At 42.5% G+C, this 24147-nt stretch overlaps 3 protein-coding genes across 7 annotated transcripts in view; 1 reads left to right on the forward strand and 2 right to left on the reverse strand.

Annotated features, from left to right (window-relative positions):
• SENP7 (SUMO specific peptidase 7) overlaps positions 1 to 18595 on the reverse strand; it is a 45491-nt gene extending 26896 nt beyond the window's left edge. For 2 of the 3 annotated variants that reach the window (XM_062596426.1, XM_062596409.1), the window contains exons 1-4: positions 18571 to 18595; positions 17160 to 17206; positions 9460 to 9567; positions 6970 to 7064 (exon numbers count right to left, since the gene is read on the reverse strand). In XM_062596426.1, the coding sequence (XP_062452410.1) occupies positions 6970 to 7064; positions 9460 to 9567; positions 17160 to 17198 (242 nt within the window). In that variant the 5' untranslated portion in view covers positions 17199 to 17206; positions 18571 to 18595. The remainder of the gene's footprint in view (positions 1 to 6969; positions 7065 to 9459; positions 9568 to 17159; positions 17207 to 18570) is intronic. The other variant, XM_062596417.1, reaches the window with a different exon arrangement.
• An 896-nt stretch (positions 18596 to 19491) lies between these two features.
• On the reverse strand, positions 19492 to 24070 carry TXNL4B (thioredoxin like 4B). 3 transcript variants are annotated; one of them, XR_009960895.1, is made up of 6 exons: positions 23885 to 24069; positions 23505 to 23654; positions 23020 to 23171; positions 22354 to 22533; positions 20393 to 20483; positions 19492 to 20279 (listed from the first exon to the last, which is right to left on the reverse strand). XR_009960895.1 is itself a non-coding variant. In XM_062596539.1 (5 exons), exons 2-4 carry the CDS (start codon positions 23634 to 23636, stop codon positions 22368 to 22370), a joined length of 450 nt encoding a protein of 149 aa, XP_062452523.1. In that variant the 5' UTR covers positions 23637 to 23654; positions 23885 to 24070; the 3' UTR covers positions 19492 to 20279; positions 22354 to 22367. The 3 variants fall into 3 exon arrangements, 2 of the variants coding, with proteins under 2 accessions (XP_062452523.1, XP_062452509.1); XM_062596539.1 differs by lacking the exon at positions 20393 to 20483 and having other exon boundaries at positions 23885 to 24070; XM_062596525.1 differs by lacking the exon at positions 19492 to 20279 and having other exon boundaries at positions 20295 to 20483.
• LOC134139249 (putative protein FAM172B) lies at positions 19794 to 20999 on the forward strand. Its single transcript, XM_062573702.1, has one exon. The coding sequence runs from the start codon at positions 19794 to 19796 to the stop codon at positions 20844 to 20846; it is 1053 nt and encodes a 350-aa protein (XP_062429686.1). The 3' UTR covers positions 20847 to 20999.
• Positions 24071 to 24147: the final 77 nt, after the last annotated feature.

Raw genomic sequence — 24147 nt, forward strand, 5'->3', positions numbered from 1 at the left:
AATAAAGACTTACAATCATGGATTAGGTTACTAAAAAGCTGCCCATCCAGGCTGAGTCTGCTAGATAGATCCTGAAGTTTTCAACATAAAGAATCAATTCTGTAATACGGCCAGTAACTTGGACATTTTCTTTTAGCTACTAATCAGTATATATCATCAATGATTTGTCAGAATTCATCTTAAATGATTCATTTAATTTTCAAAATGAGTGAGAATTGGACTTCTCCTCCTAGAAGGACTGGTCCCAAGAGGACACTGAAGTTCAGGCTCAGACATCGGTTTTAAAAGATTAACAAGGTAAAAATTGCTTTCTCTATGGCATGTCTAAAATGACAAACCAAGCTGTTCACATTATACAGCAAGAATCTTTCTTTTATAGTTGGAAAAAAACCCCTTCTACTTACATAGATGTTACATGCTACAGCCACATTTCTTAAGCAAAAGGCTGCTGTTGTTCAGTGGGTTGACAACTGTGCCAAAAACTTTTATGAAATCATAGCTGTCCCACTGACATGCTGCATTCAGGTCAACAGCATGGTTACATAGCACCTAGTGGTAAACAGATTTAAGTCTGCCAAGCAAACCAGTGAAGAAAATCTATGCTTGAAACAAAAGAGAAGATTGAAAACTGCTTTGCTAATTAAAGATGTTGGACTCAGGGAAGACATTTCAAAACATACCGGTATTTTACTATTGCATCAATAGCTACGTGTTGAGATTTCTTTTCCCTAGTTACTTAACACGTTAACAAGAGTCTCTCTCACCTTGGGTAACTGAAAAGACAGTAAGGTTCCTATGTACAACTTAGGGAACCTATCTTTAAAGCTACAAATGCTACTCAGTCTTACTAGATCATCACTGAATGCCACAACATGAATGCAATGAGCTGCTGTCTCTGAGGGCTCTTCTATCCATTTTCTAGATCATAGTCAATAAACTTAAATGTAGTAAACTACATTTAATACAATTAATACAATAAACTTAAGCTTGAGTTAAGTCACTTTTCTCCACTCTCCGGGTTTGTCTTAGAAGTTTCCCAGGGGAAAAAAAGTGATAAAGAGCTAATGCTGAGTTTCAAAAAGGGAACCTTAAGCTCTGAAGGAAAAAAATAAATCACAGCACTCTGACACAAGAATCTGGACAGGGGAAGAAAAAATAAGTATTTAGTCTGGTAAGGGAAGGTTCCTGATTAGCTACAGGAAATACAGTCTAATACAGTCTAGGGTTTCTGAAACAAGAGATCAACTCTACAATGGCAATGTGAGGTCATACGTACAATGACAGTCTCTGTCAGCCTCACTAGAAGACTGACCTAAACAAAATAGCAGCTCCAAAACGGTGTAGGCAGAAACAAAAAAAGGTAGATACACACTTATTATTTTATCCAGGCCTGCATATATTCTCTGACTGCTCAAGCAAAAAATGGTGGCTTTTGGAATGCATTACAAAGCCTGTGCATCTGCTTCAAATACCATAGACCTAAAAAGGTCTATTCTACACTTTGAGGGTCCAAGGATTGGAGTTTTAGCAAAGGATTTGCTTAAACTACTGAAAAGCTTAGAAAGTCAATATTGGTCACAAGACAAAAAGTAACCAGGCCACATGGTTATATGGTCCTAACTCTGAGGAAGGAAACAATGCAAACAGTATTTGGGTATCTCTGTGGAATGGTTAAACATTGCAGTCTCCTCAAAACAAGGGAAATTTAATAATATTAGCATCTAGCATGGTAGACTCCAACTGTAGCAGCTTAATGAGAATATACCAAGATAGCAACATATTCTCAATTCAGCATAGGAAGCAAAAAACTTTTTTTTTTTTTTTTTTTTTTTTTTTTTTAAACAGAATTCTTCCCCAGGCTAGAAGATCTAGCTATTCTCTGGGCTTCTCAAACTCCTGGAGCTGATAGGCTAACTCTGATTTAACATGTCAGAAGAACTTATCATAACCAGATCTAAACATAAATTGTTATTTGTCCAATTGTAAACTACCTATGTCATATACAAAAATACTGAATATATTAAAATAAGGAATATATACATTTATGAATGCTAATATTTCAAAATTCAACTATGCAAAGACCCATTAAACTGTTGGGAAAATTTACAATTCCTAAGGCAGTTAAAGGCAATTTCAAGGTAACAGTTATCAAATTAATTGTGCAAATTTATCTTATGTAATTAAGAGATCTACTCTTATGCTTGAATTTCCTCCTTATCTTACCTAACCTGCTTCAGAAGTCCTGTTGCTAAAGGACTATACTGGAAAGACATTTTACCTTCTGAGGTCCCAGAAGAGATCAAAGCTATAGAAGACTAGAATAGATACTTTTCCTCTAATAATATCCCCAGAATTGGTAATTTTTGCCCCTCCCTTGTCTTAAATGGGCTTTAAATATCTAAAGTACCTGTGAAAATCATCTTACAAGTTACAGTACACATCCATCCATGCAACTGGTTTTGCATTGGAAACCTGGCTGTAGGGAGAGGAACCTCCAACAAGCAACATGGGAGAGAATGGTGTATGTCTGGCTATCCATGAAGCTGCCAGGGCTGGCCTAAGGCATCACTTCTACATGACACTGTTTTTTTCACTGAAGACATTAACATAAACAACTGGTTATGATCTGATTTTCTGAATATAGCGCTTGCAGCTTTCAGTGGCTTCCCCTTCTAAAGAACAAATGACAAGTAGTGGTATTTCCTAAAAAATCATGTCATGAAGACTAAGCGCAAACTGGATCAAAGAAATACAGCTACACTTACGCCAGCCTGTATCTCTGTGTATCAGTTTCAGGACTGGGGCACAGATCCCTAATTTACCTGTTAAATCATCCACAGAACCAAGCAAGTCATACAAAAGAAATTTCAAAAGATAAAATTGATAACAAGCAGGAAAAGAAAAGCAACAGACAGACACAGCAAGCAACTCTGGAGGCATTTTGGTAAAGGAAAACCAAGGCAGAAAATTTTTGTTTCTAAAGCTACTCCTCTATTCCTCCATCTTTTGTCCAAAAAAATATAAAAAAAACAAAAACAAAAAAAAAAAAAAATCAAACATACTTACTTAAAGGTGAAACGGGGGGAAAAAAAATGTAACAAGGAAAATGCTGTCAGCTACTATTCCTGGTTAATCTCAAACTATTTTTTACAGGCAAAAATGTATTATCCTACCTTACAAAGTGCAGAACTGAAAGGTATTAGCTGTTTGGATGACTTTGGGGAAAATGTCTGATCCTTTAACCTCTACTTCAGTCAATAATCAGACCTGCTAGATCCAGTTCCATTTTCAAAGACTATATTTATGTACACACCAGCGTACAACCACTGGCTTCAATTTGTTCAAATTTGTCTTAGAGTGTGATCAAGTTCAGACCTGGAAGCTACTGACTCCCTTTGGGTGCATTGATAATAACTGCCTACCAGCATCTTCCTGCCTGCATTCTCCTGCTTGCAGATCAGAATTTCTTAAAATCATTTTTTTAATGGTGGGATGACATACACCATATGAGGGTGCCTCATCAGGCCACATGAGAGCTGATTACCTGTCCTGGGTGTACAGAATAAAGCCACTGACAGACTTCTTGTGTTCATCTATTTGAGCTTCATGCACAGCCCAGGCTTTGGCCTTTTGAGATCCAAAGGAATGACACGATACACTATCATTAATGGGAAACTCTCAGTCACATTCATTGACTGCACTAACTTGAAGTAGTAAGAGGATAAACAGAGGCTTTCTTCTCAAGGCTATGCCCTTTCATTAGTTCTGCAGAACTCTGTTTTAACAGCAAACCTGAAAATTTCTACTAACCTCCTTGCTTTGCTGGACCAGGAAGTTATTACTACCAAGGTGGGTGTGTCAAATAAAACCTGCCTGTAATTGTCACAAAAATCTGACAACCACATGGTCACTACTTCATTCAGCTTTGATATGTATTTCAGTTAAAGTTTACAATGTTGAGCTGGCAGGATTACACACATCTTATTTAAGTACTCCTCTCAACCCAAGAAAACTTGACAGACTAAGATCAGAAGCCTGATTTTCAAAGTAGTGCTATCCCTCTTGGATGACCCAGGAGTAAAACAGCTGAGGTAAGAGAAGTTGTTCTAAGTTGTTTCCAGGTGGCGATAGCTAGCTTTGAAATAGTGTTATACCCTTCCTCAACAATAAAAGAAATTTCATAGATGGCATACAAAACACTAACTGATCAATTACATAAATACTATGTGAAACTTTTTGTAAAGACACTAGTAAGTTGAACTATTCACACTTAATGACAGTCTTAATCTGTTTTATGACACAAATAGGAGAACAGATAAGAGCAGCACTTGACCAGGACCTGGGAAACAACCTGCTCTGAAAGCCCTATCTAGGACTGTGAACGAATTGTCCAGCAGCAGCCATTCACAGGGCCCTCAGTGCATATGTTCAAGTGAAAGCAGTCTTCGTTTGCAACACAGCTTCCAGTCCCCATCGTCACTTCACAGTAGGACTGATGGAAGTAATCAACTATCACATTTTGTAATCAAAATCCTTGGTTAAAACCACAAGCGAAGGTGGGTCTGTGCTAATACATCGAGTTTGTCCTTTCTGACTAAAATTAAGGCGAAATGTGCCTCCCTAAATATTTAACAGGAAATACCTCTTGGGTAACATCAGTTAGGTCCTATCAATAGCAAAGGCTCTACTTTTAAAACAACAGCTAAGAAAACCAGGAGTTTGTCATTAAGATCATTATTTGCTTTTTATCAATACAAATGAAAAATTCCCCACTGTGTAGAAGAGACAGAAACTTCTGCCTTCTAAGATTCTCAGCATGTCACTTCATATTTTCCCTTCTGACTTTTGCCAATTCTCAGATTTTTGCTTAACAAAAGCTGGAAAAATGGGCAGAGGAACCTCATGAAGTTTAACAATGGGAAATACAAAGTCCTGCGCTTGGGGAAGAATAATCCCAGGCACCAGCACATGCTGGAAGCCAATCTGCTGAAAAGGAGCTTTGCAGAGAAGGACCTGGGGATCCTGGTGGAAAACAAGCTGATCATGAGCCACTAATGCGCCCTCGTGGCTAGGAAGGCCAATGGTTACCCTGGGTTGCATTAAGAAAAGCACTGCCAGCAGGTCAAGGGAAGTGATCCTTCCCATCTACTCAGCCCTGGTGAGGCCATGCCTGGAGTGCTGGGTCCAGTTCCAGGCTCCCTAATACAACATGGAGCTACTGGAGAGGGCCCAGCAAAAGACCACAGAGATGATTAAGGGAGTGGAACAACTCTCATACAGGGAGAGGCTGAGAGAGCCAAGACTGTCCAGCCTGGAGAACAGAAGGCTCAGGGCAGGAATCTTATCAATATATATCTGAAGGGAGGGTATAAAGAAGATGGAGCTGACTTTTCAGTGGTGCCCAGTGACAGGACAAGAGGCAATGGGAACAAATTGAAACACAGGAAGTTCTGCCTGAATACAAGAAAAAAAAAATCCCTGGAACTGGTTCCCCAGAGAGGCTGTGGATTCTCCATCCTTGTAGACATTCAAAAGCTGTCTGGACCTGCTCTAGTGAACCCTGCTTGAGTGGGTTGGACTAGATGATCTTTAAAGGTCTCTTCCAACTTGAACCATTCTGTGAACAAATACCATCTCCTTTAGAACCCATATGCTCTTTCTACTCATTATGCAAAGTCAATGTGTTAATTTAAACTGACTGAGAAATGCTGTGGTACCTAAATGCCACACTTAGAAGGAACTTTTCTGGAGATAGTAAGTAAAGTTTATTTTATAGTGAACCCTCCATCTCGTCTCTGCAGACATCTTTTTTTAAAGAAAAAAAGGTACAGATTTAATACCTTAATATTTGCTGTCTTATTACATGCTAAATCATTTCTCACCAGTGTGCTGGTAAAGTCGTAACTTATGAAATGCTTACATCTTCCCTGCAATAGTTTGGAGCATACTGTACATAAAGACAGGGCTAAACGATCACTCTTCATATGTCATAAAAAAACACTGAATTCACCAGTGTCCAAATCACCTGCTGTCAGTAAACAGTTTCTTTATCTGTGCACTGTGTTTCTGAAAATGTCACTTGACAACAAATTACTTCATGACTGAACTAAATCTCAGTCAGAATGGGGCAGAGAATGCTTACTCTTACTCCAATTCATGCAAATAAAAGCAGTTAAGTAATAATGGCTGGTTCATTAACAAAAATGTAATGAATTCTATCATGCTTTCATCATACTTCCTAGCTACTGTCAATGAATCTGATTCTACAAACATTTTCATTTTTATATGTCAACTATAGTACTTACAACTTCAGTGTGTTCTTAAGATAAACAATTATCTAGCTGACAGCTTCACATTAAGATGATTTTAAACAACTTGCTATTTATCTCAAAGGAATCAAGATATTTGCTCTTGGAAAGAGAGCATAAAGAAACAGTATATCAGACAGTTACATACACCTGTTTTGAGTTTAATATACAGGTGAAAAACCTAATTTGTCACTACCTTCCTCTATTAATCATCATATCGATTTTTTAATAGTTGGTAAGGCCTATGTGCTACAGAGCAAAAAAATGTCATGCATAACAAAAGATGATCTTGAAATCTGCCAAAAAAAATATAAAGTACTAGAATGATAATTTGCACTTAAGGAATAATGACTTCCTTTCAAGATTCCAAACAGTTCAATAAGCAGTAATTCCTAAAGCCAGTGTTGCATTCCCAATCTGGTGTTGCAGTCTTGCGTTGAGTTGAAACAAAGTAAAAATTATGGTTGCTTCATAATTCAAAATGCAATCAGATCACTGAATCACACTTCACTGAAGGGGCAGGGATCTATCTGACAGCTTGAAAATCATCTCTGCATGACCCAAATAATTAACTGGAGATCATGAATACTTGTCTTCAAGAAAGACCATGAAACTTCAGGTAATACATACACAAAAAAACTAATTTTGAGATACTTCTTACCCAATTGATTCTTCATCATTACAGCTGCATCTGTCACAATCCCTTTGCCTTTTTCTTTTTGTAGAAGACTCTTTGTTCCTGGCACTTAATCTCCACTGAAATAAATAAATAAAATAGGAAGGTTCCAACAGACAAAAATATGTCATGATAGACATTATACTTTAAAGATGGAACAATGAGACACCCTGAAACAATGCAATTGCTCAAATAAAATAGAGCAGCAAAGAATATACACAATAATTTTATAAAATATGCTTTGTTTAGAGCATCCATATCCTGCCTTTCCCTTGAAGGGAATTTGCTCTTTCTTCCTAACATAGTCAAAAATAAAGGCAATTCGACTACTCCCCTAATTAAAGGGGGGGGGGGGGCATTCCAAACAGGGACTTAAATATTGGGCCTGTTTTACAATAATCACAAAAATGCAAGATATTGCCTATTTTAAGAAATCTCTGTATACTATATATACTATAACTATATAGTACAGTATATAGTATAACTATATAGCTCCACTTGAAGACAATTTCTAGCAGGAATACGAATCTGAAACCTTGATACTTGAGCGGCACCACAAAACCCACCACAGCAAGACATTTTTTTCCCAGTTTTTTTACCTTATCAAAATGTACAGCTCTTTCCAAATTAAATTTAATGAAATTCCACCAAAACATATAGTTATTTCTGTAATTGCATGAATCTATCTCCCCCTGCCATTTCTTCCTCCTACTCTCTCCCCCGCCCCCTCCTTTTTTTTTTTTTTTTTTTTTTTTTTTTTAATAGCAAAGCTAATAAACCATAGGCAATTTTGAAAATTTGGCTAGTCAGGCTGAAAGCAGACAAATCAACTTATCTTCATTTCTGCTTGAGTGTGGGATGAAAGGTGATCTGAAAAATTCAGGTCGAAGCATTATGGCTACTTCAGTGAAGAAGTCTGAGAGGTGTGTGGCAAATAATTGTTTTTCCTATTATAGGGACTGATTCTGTGATAGGAAATGACCTCATTATTAAAACAGTGGGCAGCAGAAATTTGCTTTCAAGGTCCATTCCCCCAAACATCATCTAGCTCCCCTCACAGCACTGGTCTCCAAGCATGCAAGACCCAACCACTGAAAGCTGCACAGAATTTCTCATATATTACAGAGCAAAGTCCGGCAACACTAAATTCACTGCCAACATAAACAGATCCTCTCTCCTAAGTATGGATAAAATAATAATATGCCTTTTAATCATGATGCTTCATGACCTTTTCTTTTCAAGATGAAACAGAATACAAAAAAGACTAGCTTGTGTTAAAGAAATCCTCCACCACATGGGAAGAATCTGAAATATATAGACATAGGTAAGAAAAATATTAAGAGACAGAAAATGCAAAAATACATTGGAAATAACCAGAAAAACACATTTTTAAATTCACTCAGCCCAACCACTATTTACATATATATACACACACAAATACATATGTATGTATGAACACACATAAATACAGGGAGGGAAGAAGAGAGGAAAGGATTCTATTTTGGTGCTTTATGGCTGTGCCTAAGAGGCTGCCGCTGGCAAGCTCAGCAAGCATTATTTCTCACTTCAAAAACCTGACTGCAATTGTATGCTCTGCTCACTTAAGTATTAACAATAAAGGACATAATGACACAGTGACTTTGTATTGCAGCAGGGTCAAAAGATTGGATCTACCAAGAGAACTGGGTCACATTACCAGCCCTACTGTAAGTCAAAAGCATTCCTAAACTGTTTAACTAGGCTTTTACAGCTTTTCTGTGGGGGAGCCTGTTTGTCCAGCATCTTGATTTTGAAAGCATGAAAATCAGTAACAAACTCTCCATGTCGAGTTGAAGGAGTCAATAGTATCACAATGTTTCCAAAATCTGGCATTTAAAAAACGCATTTACTAAATTTTGAGCATATTTACTTAACAAATTTGTTTTTATATGCGACTAAGCACACTTACAATCATTCAGTCTTAATACTGACATTTCTATATTAACACCTAAAATTTTAAATCAAAAATCATACAGTATTTTACATATTCCCTTAAAATTTCAGCTCTCAGATACAAATAATGACTACTATCTCATAACAGAAACAGTTTGGATAAATGATCTGTATATAACCTGGAAGACCAGGAATCAAAAAACAATGCACTGAAAACTTACATGTATGTTTGCCTTTAAATTTATGATTTTCAAGATAATTTCAGGATTTGAGATTACCTTTAACAAAATGGAATCTTTCCATCAAACTACTTTTGAAGCCCAATTCTGCTTTTTCATTATTTGGCTATATGGCACTAAGACTTTTATTTCTGTAACTGTACGCTTGCAAGCAGATCTCAGACCTATGCACGGACTCTTTCTAGATCAGTCTGCATCAAGTGTTTGTCATACAAGGCAGCATTCAATATTAAAAAAAAATCCAGTCTCTAAAACAGAACAAGACATATAACATGCTCCTAAGCACTGAAGAACTTCTCTTTACCTCTTTTAAAGGGTAGACCCAATGGTGGGAGCCTGGGAGCCTTGTGAAAGGGGACTGAACTTGGACATCCTCTGACCTGGTGTTTGGCTTCTTCTTTGGCATATGGTACTGAAAATAGAGGATGTTACATATGTGATAAAACTAAATTATGCACTAATGCCATGAGTTGACATACTGTCATGAAAAGAATTGCCTCAAACATTATGCAAAATAAGGAACCGGCAAGGGAAACACTGACCGGTGACTTCAAATGTATTCTCACTGAAGCTTTGGCCTAAAAAACACCTAATACCACTTGAGGCACTGGGGAGCTAGTTTTAACAGATCAACTATCTTAAAAAGAAAGAAACAAAAAAACAAAACAGCAAGCAAATAAAACCTTCCTATTTCATTAACTTCATAACACCTTCAGCTGTGTCCTGGCACTGACATGAGTTGGCATTTACAATTTTCTCAGTTCCCTTCGATTTGCTTACACTCTAGTTTAATCTCTACACCTCAGCTTAGAGAATGATAGAACAAAAACTAACTGGCTGGGAAATCACTGCATTTATTCTCTCTCTCAAGAAAGAATTTTGAGGATGAATAGCAACTAAATCTTACAATAGCATCAAGATTTTGGTATATGATGATTAATATCAGAAGACTGGATTTTGGTATACGATAAATAGCATCAAAAGACTGATGTACTCAAAATAGTATCAACTGCTGTCATTGACAACCATTGCCAAAATGCAACCAGTATTTCAAAATTACTGAAAAACAGTTAGTAATTCATAGTAATTTTCCAATTCAGAAAAAATATGTAGAAAATAATGTTCATTTATAGACTTTCAAAACAAAATCCAGTCAAACTAAATTCCCACAAGGCCATAAAGATGAGCAAAGGGGCGACATTTTGTATCAAGTTAACTAAAACTGTTAAATAATCTCAACTAAATAAATAACGCAAGGTTTGCTATTTGTTCAGACATCTTGAGAATTAAAACCTTATGCTGCAAATACGACATTAGAATGAAATTACCCGTGACGGGCCGTAACGGACTTAACATCTCTTGGACAATCAAGTCTATCTCAGCCAGGAACAAGCTAAGCTGCTACATGTGGTGGCTGATGTAAAGCATATTATTGAAGTTAAGTTGAATGTTACTAGAGGCAACCCTATCTTGTAACATGAAATTAAAAATAAGAACTCTAAAACAGAGAGGCTAGAGACTTAATAAACACAGAAAGACCATTCACAGCTCTGTAAGTAGTGCTTCAGACTGTAACTGAAGCATACTGTATCATAAGGAGATTTCCCTTCAATTCTATGGTTTGCATTGCTAGTGCTCTCACTTTTCATTTACATCTCTTTTAAACAAAAATTTGGAGGATTTTTTATACATTTTTAGGCCCAAAATTCTGTAGAGCACATCAAACAGTTTTTGATAACCAGTCATTCTCCCTAATAATAACTATACTTTTAATCACAATTTCCTCAAACTTTAAAGGATGTAAACATTATCATAGAATCATAGAATCAGTAAGGTTGGAAGGGACCTCTGGAGATCATCTAGTCCAATATCCTCACTCAGCAGCGTCACCTACAGCATGTTAGACAGGGTTGCATCCAGAATATCTCCAGAGAAAGAGACTCCACAACCTCTCTGGGCAACCTGTGCCAGTGCTCCATCACTCTCACAGGGAAGAAGTTCCCCCTCACCTTCAGGCGGAACTTCCTGTGCTTCAGTTTCTGCCCATTGCCTCTTGTCCTGTCACATGGGACAACAGAAAAGTTTGGCCCCATCCACTTGACACCCTCCCTTCAGGTATTTATACACATTGATAAGATCCTCCCTCACTCTTCTCTTCCCCATGCTAAACAGACCCAGCTCTTGCAGCTGTTCCTCATAAGAGAGATGCTCCAGCCCTCTGATCATCTTTGTAGACCTATGCTGCACTCTCTCCAGTAGCTCCATGTCTCTCTTGTACTGGGGAGCCCACAACTGGACGCAGTACTCCAGATGAGGCCTCACCAGGGCTGAGTAGAGGGGCAGAATCACCTCCCTCCACCTGCTGGCAACACTCTTCCTAATGCACCCCAGGAGACCATTAGCCTTCTTGGACACAAGGGCGCATTGCTGGCTCAGAGTCAATTTGTAATCCACCAGCACTGCCAGGTCCTTCTCGGCAGAGATGCTCTCCAGAAGGTCAGCCCCCAGCCTGTACTGGTACATGGGGTTATTCCTCCCGAGGTACAGGACCCTGCACTTGCCCTTGTTGAATCTCAGAAGGGTTCCTCTCTGCCTAGCTCTCCAGCCTGTCCAGGTCTCTTGAAAGGCAGCTGGATCAGCCACTCCTCCCAGCTTGGTAGCATCAGCAAACTTGCTGAGGAGGCACTCTGTCCCTTCATCCAGGTCACTGATGAAAAAGTTGAACAGGATGGGACCCAGGACGGAGCCCTGGGGAACACCGCTAGCTACAGGCCTCCAACTAGACTCCACGCCACTCATGACGACCCTCTGAGCTCTGCCTTTCAGACAGTTCTCAATCCACCTCACTGTCCACTCGTCTAACCCACACTTCCTGAGCTTCTCTGGGAGGATGTTATGGGAGACAGTGTTGAAAGCCTTGCTGAAGTCAAGGTACACAACATCCACTGCTCTCCCCTCATCTACCCAGTCAGTCATGCCATCAGAGGAGGCTATCAGATTGGTTAAGCAGGATTTCCCCTTGGTGAATCCATGCTGGCTACTCCTGATCACCTCCTTTTCCTCCATATGTCTGGAGATGACATCCAGAATGAGCTGTTCCATCACCTTTCCAGGGATGGAGGTGAGGCTGACCGGCTTATAGTTTCCTGGGTCCCCCTTCTTGCCCTTTTCAAACACTGGAGTGACACTGGCTTTCTTCCAGTCCTCAGGCACCTCTCCAGTTCTGCAAGACCTTTCAAAGATGATGGAGAGTGGCCTGGCAACAACATCTGCCAGCTCCCTCAGTACCCGTGGGTGCATCCCATCTGGGCCCATGGATTTGCGGATGTCTAGCCTGCCCAGAAGGTCTCTAATCCTATCCTCCTCAACCAAAGGAAAGTCTTCCCTTCTCTGGACTTTCTCCCTCACATCCAGGCTGCAAGACTCATGAGATCTGCCCTCAGCAGTGAAGACTGAAGCAAAGAAGGCATTCAGTAATTCTGCCTTCTCTGTATCCCTTGTCACTGCCCCGTTCGGTAGTGGGCCCACATTTTCCCTAGTCCTCCTCTTGCTGCTGATGTATTTGAAGAAGCCCTTCCGGTTGTCTTTAACACCCCTTGCCAGACTCAATTCCAACTGGGCCTTAGCCTTCCTCGCAGCATCTCTACATACTCTGACTGCATTACTATAATTCTCCCAGGTAGCTTGTCCCCTCTTCCACATTCTGTGTACTTTCTTCTTCTGTCTGAATTTGGCCAAGAGCTCCTTGCTCACATATGCAGGTCTCCTGCCCCTTTTGCTGCAATTTTACTCATGGGATGCACCGCTCTTGAGCTTGGAGGAAGTGATGTTTGAATACTAGCCAGCTCTCCTGGACCCCCCTTCCTTCTAGGACCTTAACCCATGACACTCCACCAATTAGGTCTCTGAAGAGCCCAAAGTCTGCTCTCCTGAAGTCCAGGGTTGCAATCCTGCTTGTTGCCTCAGTTCTTTCCTGCAGGATCCTGAACTCCACCATCTCGTGGTCACTGCAGCCAAGGCTGCCCCCAACCTTCACATCTCTAACCAGTCCCTCTCTGTTGGTAAGGACAAGGTCCAGCAAGACACCCTTCCTTGAAGGCTCCTCCACCATTTGCCACAAGAAGTTATCATCAATGCATTGCAGGAGCCTCCTGGACTGTTTGAGCCTTGCTGTGTAGTCCCTCCAGCGGATGTCAGGGTGGTTGAAGTCCCCCATGAGAACCAGGGCTTGTGCTCATGAGGCTACTTCCAGCTGTCTGTAGAAGGCCTCATCAACGTTCTCTTCCTGGTCAGGTGGCCTGTAGTAGACACCCACAACAGCGTCCCCCATGCTGGCCTGCCCTTTGATCTTTACCCATAAGCTCTCAACTGCCTCTTCCTCCTCCCCACCTAGGCAGGGGTCGATGCATTTCAGCTGCTCTCTCACATAAAGAGCAACTCCACCACGTTGCCTTCCTGGCCTGTCTCTCCTAAAAAGCACATATCCATCCATGGCAGCATTCCAGTCATGTGAGCTATCCCACCATGTCTCCATGACTGCAACAAGATCATGGCCCTGCGATCGCACACAGATCTCCAGCTCCTTCTGTCCCCCATGCTGCGTGCATTGGTATACATGCATTTTAAAGAGGTGGTCATGCCTGCAGGTTTCCCAGGAAGGGTGTACAGGGGCTGCCCATAGCCATGTCCCAAATGCACATCCCCAGCTGCATGCACCCGTTGGAGGCCCCCCAACCCAACTTGTGTTTTGTTGTCTACCCTGTCTGTATGACACACCCCCTCTTCCCTCCTACCTAGTTTAAAGCCCTCTTTACTAGGCTGGCCAACCTGTTTGCAAACGCAAACGTGCCCTGCTTGGTGAGGTGAATCCCATCTCTCCCCATCAGTTGTTGGTCTTCAAACAACGTTCCATGGTCATAGAATCCAAAACCCTTTTGCCAACACCAACGGCGTAGCCAGTTGTTGATTTGGGAAATCTTCCTATTCCTCCTCCCATGCCTCCCCCTAATTGGCAGGACCGATGGGAAGATCACCTGGGCTCCCACACTCTTGACCACCGTGCCCAAGGCCTTGAAGTCTTCCCTGATCGTCTCTAGTTTTCTCTCTGTATCGTTAGCACCCACGTGAAAGAGCAGCAGAGGGTAGTAGTCTGATGAGCAGACAAGCCTTGGCAACCATTCAGACACATCTCGTATCCTCGCCCCCAGCAGGCAGTAAACCTCTCTAGAGGACGGGTCAGGTCGCCAGATAGGCACCTCTGTCCCCCTCAGCATGGAATCACCCACTACAACCACTTGTCGCCTCTTCCGAGTGGTGACGCAAGGCACAGGCTCAGGCAGCCCAGTTGCTTCCTTTGAGGCCAGGTCCGGGTTCTCCTCATCCTGGAGTGCACTAAACCTGTTCTTCAACTGTAACTCCAGGTCTACAGGAGGATTAGGGGCTTTTCTTCTTTTTGTTTGAGAATCAACTAGCTTCCAGCCTTCTTCGACCATGCTGTGCTGTGTTACTTCACTCTTCACAGAGTCCTCCAGCAACTCCCCTGCTGTAGGGGATTGGGACTCCGGGAGCAGCACTGTCTCTGAGGACGCCCTGTCTATCTCCTGCTCACTTTCTTGCATGTTTCGCAATCTACTTATCCACAGGCAGCTACTTACAAGTACCTCAACCAGTATTTAAGGATTGAAATAAACATTTTCTTAATGAAGAAGGTCTGAGATTTTTTTGAGAAGTAGCCTATAAATCTGTTTTCTCAGTTAGAATGTATTCTTGCAATCTGCACATTAATGGCCAGATACCAGCTCCTTACTTTAGAATTCAACCTGCTGCCCAACTGGTGGATTATGTTATGAGCTTCCTGAAAACAGGTAACCAATTCCCTAAAATTGTAATATGCATTTCATGTGACAGTAGTTCAGATATCCTCCAATAACACCAACAGCAGCTAAGGTCAGACTCAAAATAAAGAAGACAGAAGGGAATAAAAGACAAAAGATATACTTATCAGCAAAATTTCTACCTCACCTTATAATATCTTCCCAGTGCTCACATCATTAAGAAAGTGTTGATTTGCAATGCCTACAGTTAACTTATGGAAAAAGCACAGAGTCACAGAACCGGTAAGGTTCGAAGGGACCTCTAGAGATCTCTGGAGGTCATCTAGTCCACCCCACCCCTGCTCAGCAGTGTCACCTAAAGCATGTTAGACAGGGTTGCATCCAAGTGGGCTTTGAATATCTCCACAGAAGGAGACTCCACAACCTCCCAGGGCAACCTGTGCCAGTGCTCCATCACTCTCACAGGGAAGAAGTTCCCCCTCACCTTCAGGCGGAACTTCCTGTGCTTCAGTTTCTGCCCATTGCCTCTTGTCCTGTCACATGGCACTACTGGAAAGTTTGTCCCCATTCCCTTGACATTCTCCTTTCAGATAACTTACACACATTGATAAGATCCCCCCTCAGTCTTCTCTTCTCCAGGCTAAACAGGCCCAGCTCTTGCAGCTGTTCCTCATAGGGCAGATGCTCTAGTCCCCCAGCCATCTTTGTAGCCCTATGCTGCACTCTCTCCAGTAGCTCCACGTCCCTCTTGTCCTGGGGAGCCCACAACTGGACACAGTACTCCAGATGAGGCCTTCCCAGGGCTGAGTAGAGGGGCAGAATCACCTCCCTCCACCTGCTGGCAACACTCTTCCTAATGCACCCCAGGAGACCATTAGCCTTCTTGGCCACAAGGGCGCATTGCAGGCTGGCTCATGGTCAATCTGTCATCCACCAGCACTGCCAGGTCCTTCTCGGCAGAGATGCTCTCCAGAAGGTCAGCCCCCAGCCTGTACTGGTACATGGGGTTATTCCTCCCGAGGTACAGGACCCTGCACTTGCCCTTGTTGAACCTCAGCAGGTTTCTCTCCGCCCAGCCTGTCCAGGTCTCTCTGAATGGCACCACAGTCCTCAGGTGTATCAGCCACTTCCTGCAGCTTGGTATCATCAGTAAGGTCACTGATGAGTAAGTTGAACAGGATGGGACCCAGGACTGAGCCCTGGGGAACACCGCTAGCTACAGGCCTCCAACTAGACTCCACGCCACTCATGACGACCCTCTGAGCTCTGCCTTTCAGCCAGTTCTCAATCCACCTCACTGTCCACTCGTCTAACCCACGCTTCCTGAGCTTCTCTAGGAGGATGTTATGGGAGACAGTGTTGAAAGCCTTGCTGAAGTCAAGGTACACAGAGTCAAGAGATGACCAGTTGAGGACCCTATTTATGGCAAGTGCAATGTATGCAGTTTCGCTTTTCACTAATGGAAAGTAACTAAATCAACATACACATATGCAAATATACTTAGCAGATTTCTTACCTAAACTAGTAACATATTCCTACAGGTTCCCACCTGGTCAGAGGGAATGTGTAAATAAGGTTCCGGTAACAGCTTATTTCTGAAATATCAGACGGTTCAGACCTTACCCAATCAAACCAGCTGCTGTGCCTACAATCTTTGTTTCCATCAGTGCTTCCATGGCTAGAAACTACTACTACGGGTATTTTAGGAAGAATAAGCATTAGCATAAAGAGTCTTTGAACGTATCTTTGTAAATAGCCAACAATTATGCAGCTGTTCTACTGAAGAAAAAGCTACAGTTACAAGATTTTAAAAATGAACTATGACAAAAGCTTGAAGACCTTATTATAGAACTATATACTAACTACACGTGAAATTTACCTGTGCATTATTCTTAATATTTCAGATTCTAGCTTATAGTTTAATGTACCCTTTACTATGAGCTACCTGTATGAAATCAAATGTTAAGTCTATCCTGTATTAATATATTCAGCAGACATTACTATTGGAACTAGCCTGCTACTAGAATAAACTGATTCTCAGGAAAGAAGGCACCAATGAAGTTTAATTTGTACCACTGGAGAATAAATTTAGTTACACAAATATACTAGAACACCCTAGGATAGCCATACTCTTACAGAAATGTTGCTATAAATTTAAAAAAAAACTTACACTGATGTGTCCTGAAGATGCTGAAGTTCTTCCTTCCATGATTTCCACTACCAAAAAAAAAAAAAAAAAAAAGAGGATATAAAATAATCTTAGCAATGTGTGTTTTTTGTCTAAATTGAATTAGGACCACAGTATTAGGCACTAATCAAGAACAAGAAGATCCTTTCTGAGTACGTTAACACAAAGAAAGCTCACTGACAGCCATAGTACAAGAGAAACATGTATGGGCAGGGCTCTGGACTGTTAGTTTGGACAGAACTGTTAAAAAAAAGAAATAATTTTCACTAAAATGTGTCTTAGTGAAGGCACTTATTGCTTAATTTGACCTTCTGGCAAGCAGGCAACTAAGTTACTCAGGCTCTGATACAAAAAAGGGGGGGGGGAAGCACCAAACAGAAAAAAAAAAATCACGAGTTCCTGTTAACAGATAAATTTCTTTCTCACCGGAAGAACACAGCCTCAGAGCTTTCTGCATTCACAGGGGCTTATTCTTTTTACAAAAACTCTGTCTGCCTCCTTTGTAAGACCTTCAAAATTTACACCTAACACGAAGTCTCAAAAGACGGCACTGATCATAACCCATTTTAACTGTGAGTAGTTTCGTTGTACTTTTTTGCCTTTTTTTTTTCCCTCCTCTCCAGCTCACAGCCTCAGTTTCCCGTTGCGGGCGGAGAGGAACAACATCCACGGACCACTGCGGAAAGGCCAACCTATTACTGACAGACGCGCCGGCAGAGCGGGAGAGCTGACGAGCGGCGGCCCCCCGACAGCTGTCCCGGCAGAGCGCCGGCCTCGCCGGCCCGCCTCCCCCCGGCTAGGGGAGGACAGGGGGGGATCCTCGCTCACAAAACACCTCGAGGCTCAACGGGCATTTCTACGCTCTTCCCTCGGCCTCCTCTCAAGGGACACCCGCTTCCCCGTCCGGCCGTGTCCACCGCCCGCCCCAGCTTTGCTCAGTTGCGATATCCCCAGTCGCACGGAGAGCGCCGCGCAGCCCAGCCACACAGGACCCCGCCAGGGCACCATGGCGCTCCGTCTCTATTTCACTTTTATTCCTCTTCCCCGCCCCCCAACACAGTCCAGCCCCTCCTGACAGTTAAGAGGCGCAGCGCCGCTCCGGGAGCCCCCCTGGGGCGCAGGCGGAAAGCAGCGATCCGGAGCTGCCGCCGAGAGCGCACAGGACGGAGGGCTCCCGACGTGGTAAGGCAGAGCGGCAGCGGGCGAGCCGCCCTCCCGGCGGGGGACACCGAGGCAGCCGCGGGAAGGAGGCTGCCTTAGGCAAAGCCGCAGCCCCACCGGCTGCTAACCCCTCCCTCATCCCGGGGGAAGGCGGCTGCAGGCGTCCACTGCCCGGGCCCAGTCCCGGGGGGAGCGGGCAGTGGCCCGTCCGCCACCAGCCCGCAGCACTCACCACCACTGCGCCTGTCGCCGTTGTTTACCCGGGCCCCAGCGCCGCCTGCGCAGCTCCCCCGGCTACTTCCGGGCTGGGCACCGCCTACCGGCTCGCCCTGCCCCGCCCCGCCCCGCGGCGTAACGGCCCTAACGGCCGGGCGCCGCGCGCTCCGAACGCTCGCGCTGCCCCAACCGTCTCCCGGCGGCTGCTCGCGGCCCCCTCGGGCGCGCCCGGCGGGCGGTGCCGCCACAGCTGCCGCCTCCCCGTGGGGTTTCTTTGGTCTCCCCGCCCCGGTTTTAGTTCGGTATTGGGAAGCCGCTACAGGAGAAAATGTAAATGGAGCGGGGCAAGTCATAGCACAGGTGCTGAGGCCTTGTGCTGTCGCCCAAGCTGCCCCGAGTCTTAATAATGAGTAGTAACAAAATCGGTCAGTTTGTGAATTTTGTAAATCATAGTCGAAGCAGAGGCTAAAAAACGTCAAGGGAACACAGGAAAGAAAAGGAAGACTCATGGAAGGAACCAAGAGAACTACTTCAAAGAATGAATATATAACCCAACAAAACGATGTTTGAAGTGTATCTTGCCAATTATGTTTTGCTAATTCAGCTTAAGGCCCTGATCTAAATCAGCATGCAGCAGCACAACACCCTCAGCTGTCACAGCAGTAACTGGTAATTTGGAACTATCTGAAGTGTCTTAGATGGCCTCCTATGACAGCAACCAATACATTTTATAGATAAACCCCCAGACAAAATACATAATCAAGCCTAAATAACTCAGGTTTATTTTCTTCTACAATCTCCGAGGCAAGGATTTTTGCATCTATGATAATGACAAATTTTGCAGGAGAGTATACAGTTAGTTGGGCCTTGCTGGAACAGAGGAAATACTCTTACAAGGCAAATCTCATAAAGAATAATACTTACATTGCAATAGTGCTTCAAACAGTGTCTGGTTTATTCTGTGATTCATTCTGTTACGTCCATGTGGCAAGCACTGAGAGGGATAAAGTAATAATTGGAAGGATCTGTATTAATGTATTGCTATTGTAATTTAGCAATCAGAATGTGTGACAGCCTTTACAAACAGCTGGTTTACTACAGACCACCAAAAAATAGTTTGTGTCTATGACTACTTTGTCACCTTTTTAAAATCTGTCTTCTAATATATTTTCTTTATGCAGTTGTACAAAGGACTAGCACTGTATTGACATAAATCCTCTTAATTTGTAGTGGTTACAAATGGAGCATGAACTAAGCTTGAGGAAACTAGTAGAGGGTTCAGAGTATCAAGAACAACTGAACTACGACTTCAATATAAAAGGAGAATTGCGGCATCTGGACACCAATGAGTCCTTTGTTTTCAAATATTACAAAAATGCACATGAGAGGAATCATAAACGCTATCAAGTGTTGGGACATTTGCTTACCCAGTATGTTTATGAGCTCCTGGAAAGAGTTTGTATGCTGCAGAAAGTCTACATTCCTATTGATGCTGCAGAGGATGAACCAAGAAGCTTCTTTTTCATGAGTGAGAAAGCACTAACAAATACCTCTAGTCTAACTGTCCTCCTTCAAGACCGTGGAGTCTTTCGCGCTGGACAGTGGGGGCAAAGGACCATTATCAGTGAGGGCTTGGACCATGGAACACAAATACCATTCATCAAAATGGCCCTTCAAAGCCACGGGGGAGTGATTGTACTGAATCCCAATGACAACGTCATGGATCTGAAGACAGAAAAGGAGAGGTTAAGCATTTCTACCAGGGAAGAATCATCATCTTCTATGGAGCCCCCTTGGATGATCCTCAAAAGGTGCAGCAGTAGCCCAGAGGAACATACCATGTATGTCTGGGATCATTTTATTTCAAAGAGTGCAGCTGAGAATGTGGCTTTCATTGCCCATGGCTATGGTGGTTTGGTCTTCATTGATCTGCTCATGCAAAGAAAATGGGAAGTAATGAATAAAGTATACTCTGTGGCATTCATCGACTCCATGCACAATATACAGCACCAGACTAGAAATGATCCACATATACAAGAATGGATACAAAAATACTGCCGTGAATGGGTATCAAACAATAAGCCTCTAGATAAACCTGTGGGTTCCCTTGTGAAAGTGAATTGTCCTACTGTCTCTGCTGGAACTGAAAAGTATGGCTTAGCACCTTCTTATTGCTTACATGCCATCTTTAAATACCTGAAAAGCGCACTGAAAGCCAAGACCGTAATAGCATTTACACGTTCACCTATTGCAACCAGAAGCAGCACAAGTAAGAAGAAAGATAATAAATAAAAACATGCTGATGTGTTTCTCATGGTGGTCTCTTCCTTTCATGACCACTCCTTTCAGCCATCTAAGAACCTTCCTCTTGCTGCAGAATGATTTATGTTTTTAAGTTTAAAGATGGTTTGCTTTTGAGAAACAAATACAAATAAATATTAGGAAAGAGCAACATAGTAGTAAGCTTTAAACGACAGCTCTTCAGCTATGTGTAAAATTTAAAGTTGTACAAAATAAAGGTGTTAAGGTATATCAACTCTTATCTGCATTACTTTTTAAATATGTATTCTACAATCAGACTAAATTGTGGTCAAAAACTCAGATTTATTAAATGAATAGTTTTCATTAAAATAACAAATCTGGAATACAGAAAGCATGCAAAGGATCTAGTGTTTTGAATTATCCTTCTTCCTACTGCAAGGTTACTCCTCACTATATACTGTCTAATGTTTGAAATGTTCAAAAGGTGGAATGTCTACCTACCCCCTTGAAACATTTAAGCTGAAAGATACTTCAGGGAATTACATAGCAATACCTCTTGCCAGTCAGAGACAGTTTGTTGCAAACATGATATAGTGAGCCAATAATTCCATTTTAAAACCAGCTAGGCCATTGACATTACCATGCATTTTTTTTTCCAAGAGTGAATTGGTATGGAAATAGTATACTGTAGCAACCTAGGATACACCAGAATGACATTGTTGTCTTTTCTCAACTGTTTTTAGCTAGAAGTGAGAAAATAGAGATAGCTTTTATATGTTCATATGCAAGTTCTGCAATTTATGCAAGCAGAAACTTAAATAACTTCTATAGTAAAAATAAACAAAAGGGCTATTATGAATTTCTAGTTTAATCCTGTGAGAATTAAAAGGACTCAGTGTCTGAAAAACAGCTTTGAAAGATGACAGAACCTTGTATTTAACTACAGCTTCAGTTCCCATTTCAGTCAAAAAAATCTGTTGAAAAGTGACATTGGGTACCAGAGGACAGAGAATGACAGCTTCTCTTTTGTTTTTAATTTCATGGCAGGTTTTAGTCAACTCCGATATTGTTTAAAAAAGCTTCTATCTGTTTGTTCAATATCAGGTAGAAGTATGAAATTCCATTAGAAAGGAACAGTCACTTAATATGTTCTGAATATAAATTTTTAAATAATGATTGGTTGACTGTTATTACACTTGAATAAAAATGGTACTAAATAGACACTTGATAGATTATTCAATGATTTCACTTAAGAAAGTTGCATTGGAGATGCTGTCATTATGGATACATGCAACCTGTCCATTTTGTGACTGCTGGTCAGTGTGCTGCTCAAAAACACTTCCTTGCATCAATTCTAAGCATGAACATGTTGCTTTATTTATTAGAGAAGTATTAAAGAGACAGAATGTCTGTCTTCATAAGGAGACCAATATGATCCTTCAGTATAAATGTTCAACTTTCCCATGATGTCAGAGGTGGCTAAAAAGCTTGAAGAAAAATAGGATCTAGAACATCTGCCATTTTAGCAATCCTTTACCTCAGACGAATCCATTAAATGCCTTGGTAGAGAAGGTCATATTTAGGAATATTATTGGGATCAATAGGACTTCTCACAATGAGCTTTCCACGCATTGCACCACGGTAAATCACTTCAATCAGATCTATAAAGTCTTGCTTTGTTTTGAAGCTTCCTACAAATTTAGTATGATCTGGAGACCTAAATATAAGCATAAGATAAAGTTTGAATTATAATTTTTAAAATGTCCAAAACAAAACCACTTAGGACAATAAAAGATGTAAAATAAATTGGAAGATTCAGATAAGGTCATTCTGAAGGCATGAACCACACTGGTATTGCATACTTAGGGATATACTTTTACCTGACCTCCAAAACCCCAGATGCAGAGTCAGGTCTAAGACTTTAACCACAGTACTTTTTTTTTGCAGAATCAAGCATATTTTGCAGCTGACATCTACTTATGAAAAGAAAAGTCAAAGAGTATTTCAGAACACCTGCTAGTTTTATGGCCATCTACCCTTCCGTGCAGTTCTCAGAACGAGTGCAGATACTAGCAGTGATGTTACCCTTCCTCCTCCCCCCCCCCCCCAAGGTACCACAGAAAAAGACACTGTTAATTACTACCGGCAAAATAGACGATAATTACTACAGATATCATTGATGATATCAGGTAGGATGACGTACCCATAATCAACTTTCATGTGTTGTCCATTGAAGAAAAAGACGGTAGATGGAATATAACTGATGTCAAAATACTGGGTGTACACCGGCACCTTGTTCACATCCACCAGGTAAATGACTGCCATTTTACTTAGGTCATGAGATGTCTTTGCAAGCTGAAGAGAGTGAGAGAGACAGATGACGAATGGCTTGAGAAACAAGAGGAAAAAATGTGGCAAGCCTTAAAAACTCTGTTTCCCTTAAGTCTTATCATTTTAAGCAGGCAAATTATTACCAAATTACCATATCATGTTGAAAACTACATGAACCGCTCTGTACACCTACAATAATACTGAAGCCTGTTATTTCGTTTTACACTTAACTGTCACCATGCAAACACCATACATTTATCATGAGATTCTGTATTACACAAAAGCAACATATGACATTCTCTTCAATGCAACAGGTATAATAATAGAGTTTATTTAGGGGGGGAAAGGAGCTCTTACAATATCATCCAGCTGCAGACAGACAGGATCCTCATCTCTTCCAAACCGAAGAACCAGCACCTTCTCCGCCACGCTTTTTATTGCCTGATCCACCTCCTTCTTACAGGTAAGCTGGGGCAGCAGAAAACTCATCCTGACAGAGCACGGCTCCTGCGACCAACCGCATCTCACAGTTAGATGGACCCACATCAAAATTAGCATCGCTTCCCCAAACACCCCCCCCCCCCCCCTCCAAGAGACCCCGCCAGTAGGACGCCGTGCCCGGGGACGGCTCCCGCCAACGGCCGCCCCCCTGCAGGGCCGCGCCTCGTCGCAAGCCTCCGCCGGGCCCAGAGGCTCCCCGCTGGGACACGCCCGAGGCAGCCCAGCCCCTTGCCCACCTGGAGGCCCCGGTGCAGACCGGTGCCGCTTGCTCGGCCCTGCCCCCGGGAGCGCCCCGCAGGGAGGGTGCTGGGTGCGGGGGGGGACGAAGGGAAGGTCGGAACCTTCGCGCGGCAGTCGCGGAGCCTCGACGACAGCAAGCTCACTACGCACCAGGACCGCCCGCCTCTGTCCCCCGCGCATGCGCTCCCCGCCCCCTTGGGATGGCGGCGGCGGCGGCGGGTTCCTTCTGTAGCGGGGTGCTGCCAGTCATGTGCGTCGC

The sequence above is a fragment of the Rhea pennata genome, chromosome 1 (assembly GCF_028389875.1).
Source record: "Rhea pennata isolate bPtePen1 chromosome 1, bPtePen1.pri, whole genome shotgun sequence".
NCBI classification, from domain to species: domain Eukaryota; kingdom Metazoa; phylum Chordata; class Aves; order Rheiformes; family Rheidae; genus Rhea; species Rhea pennata.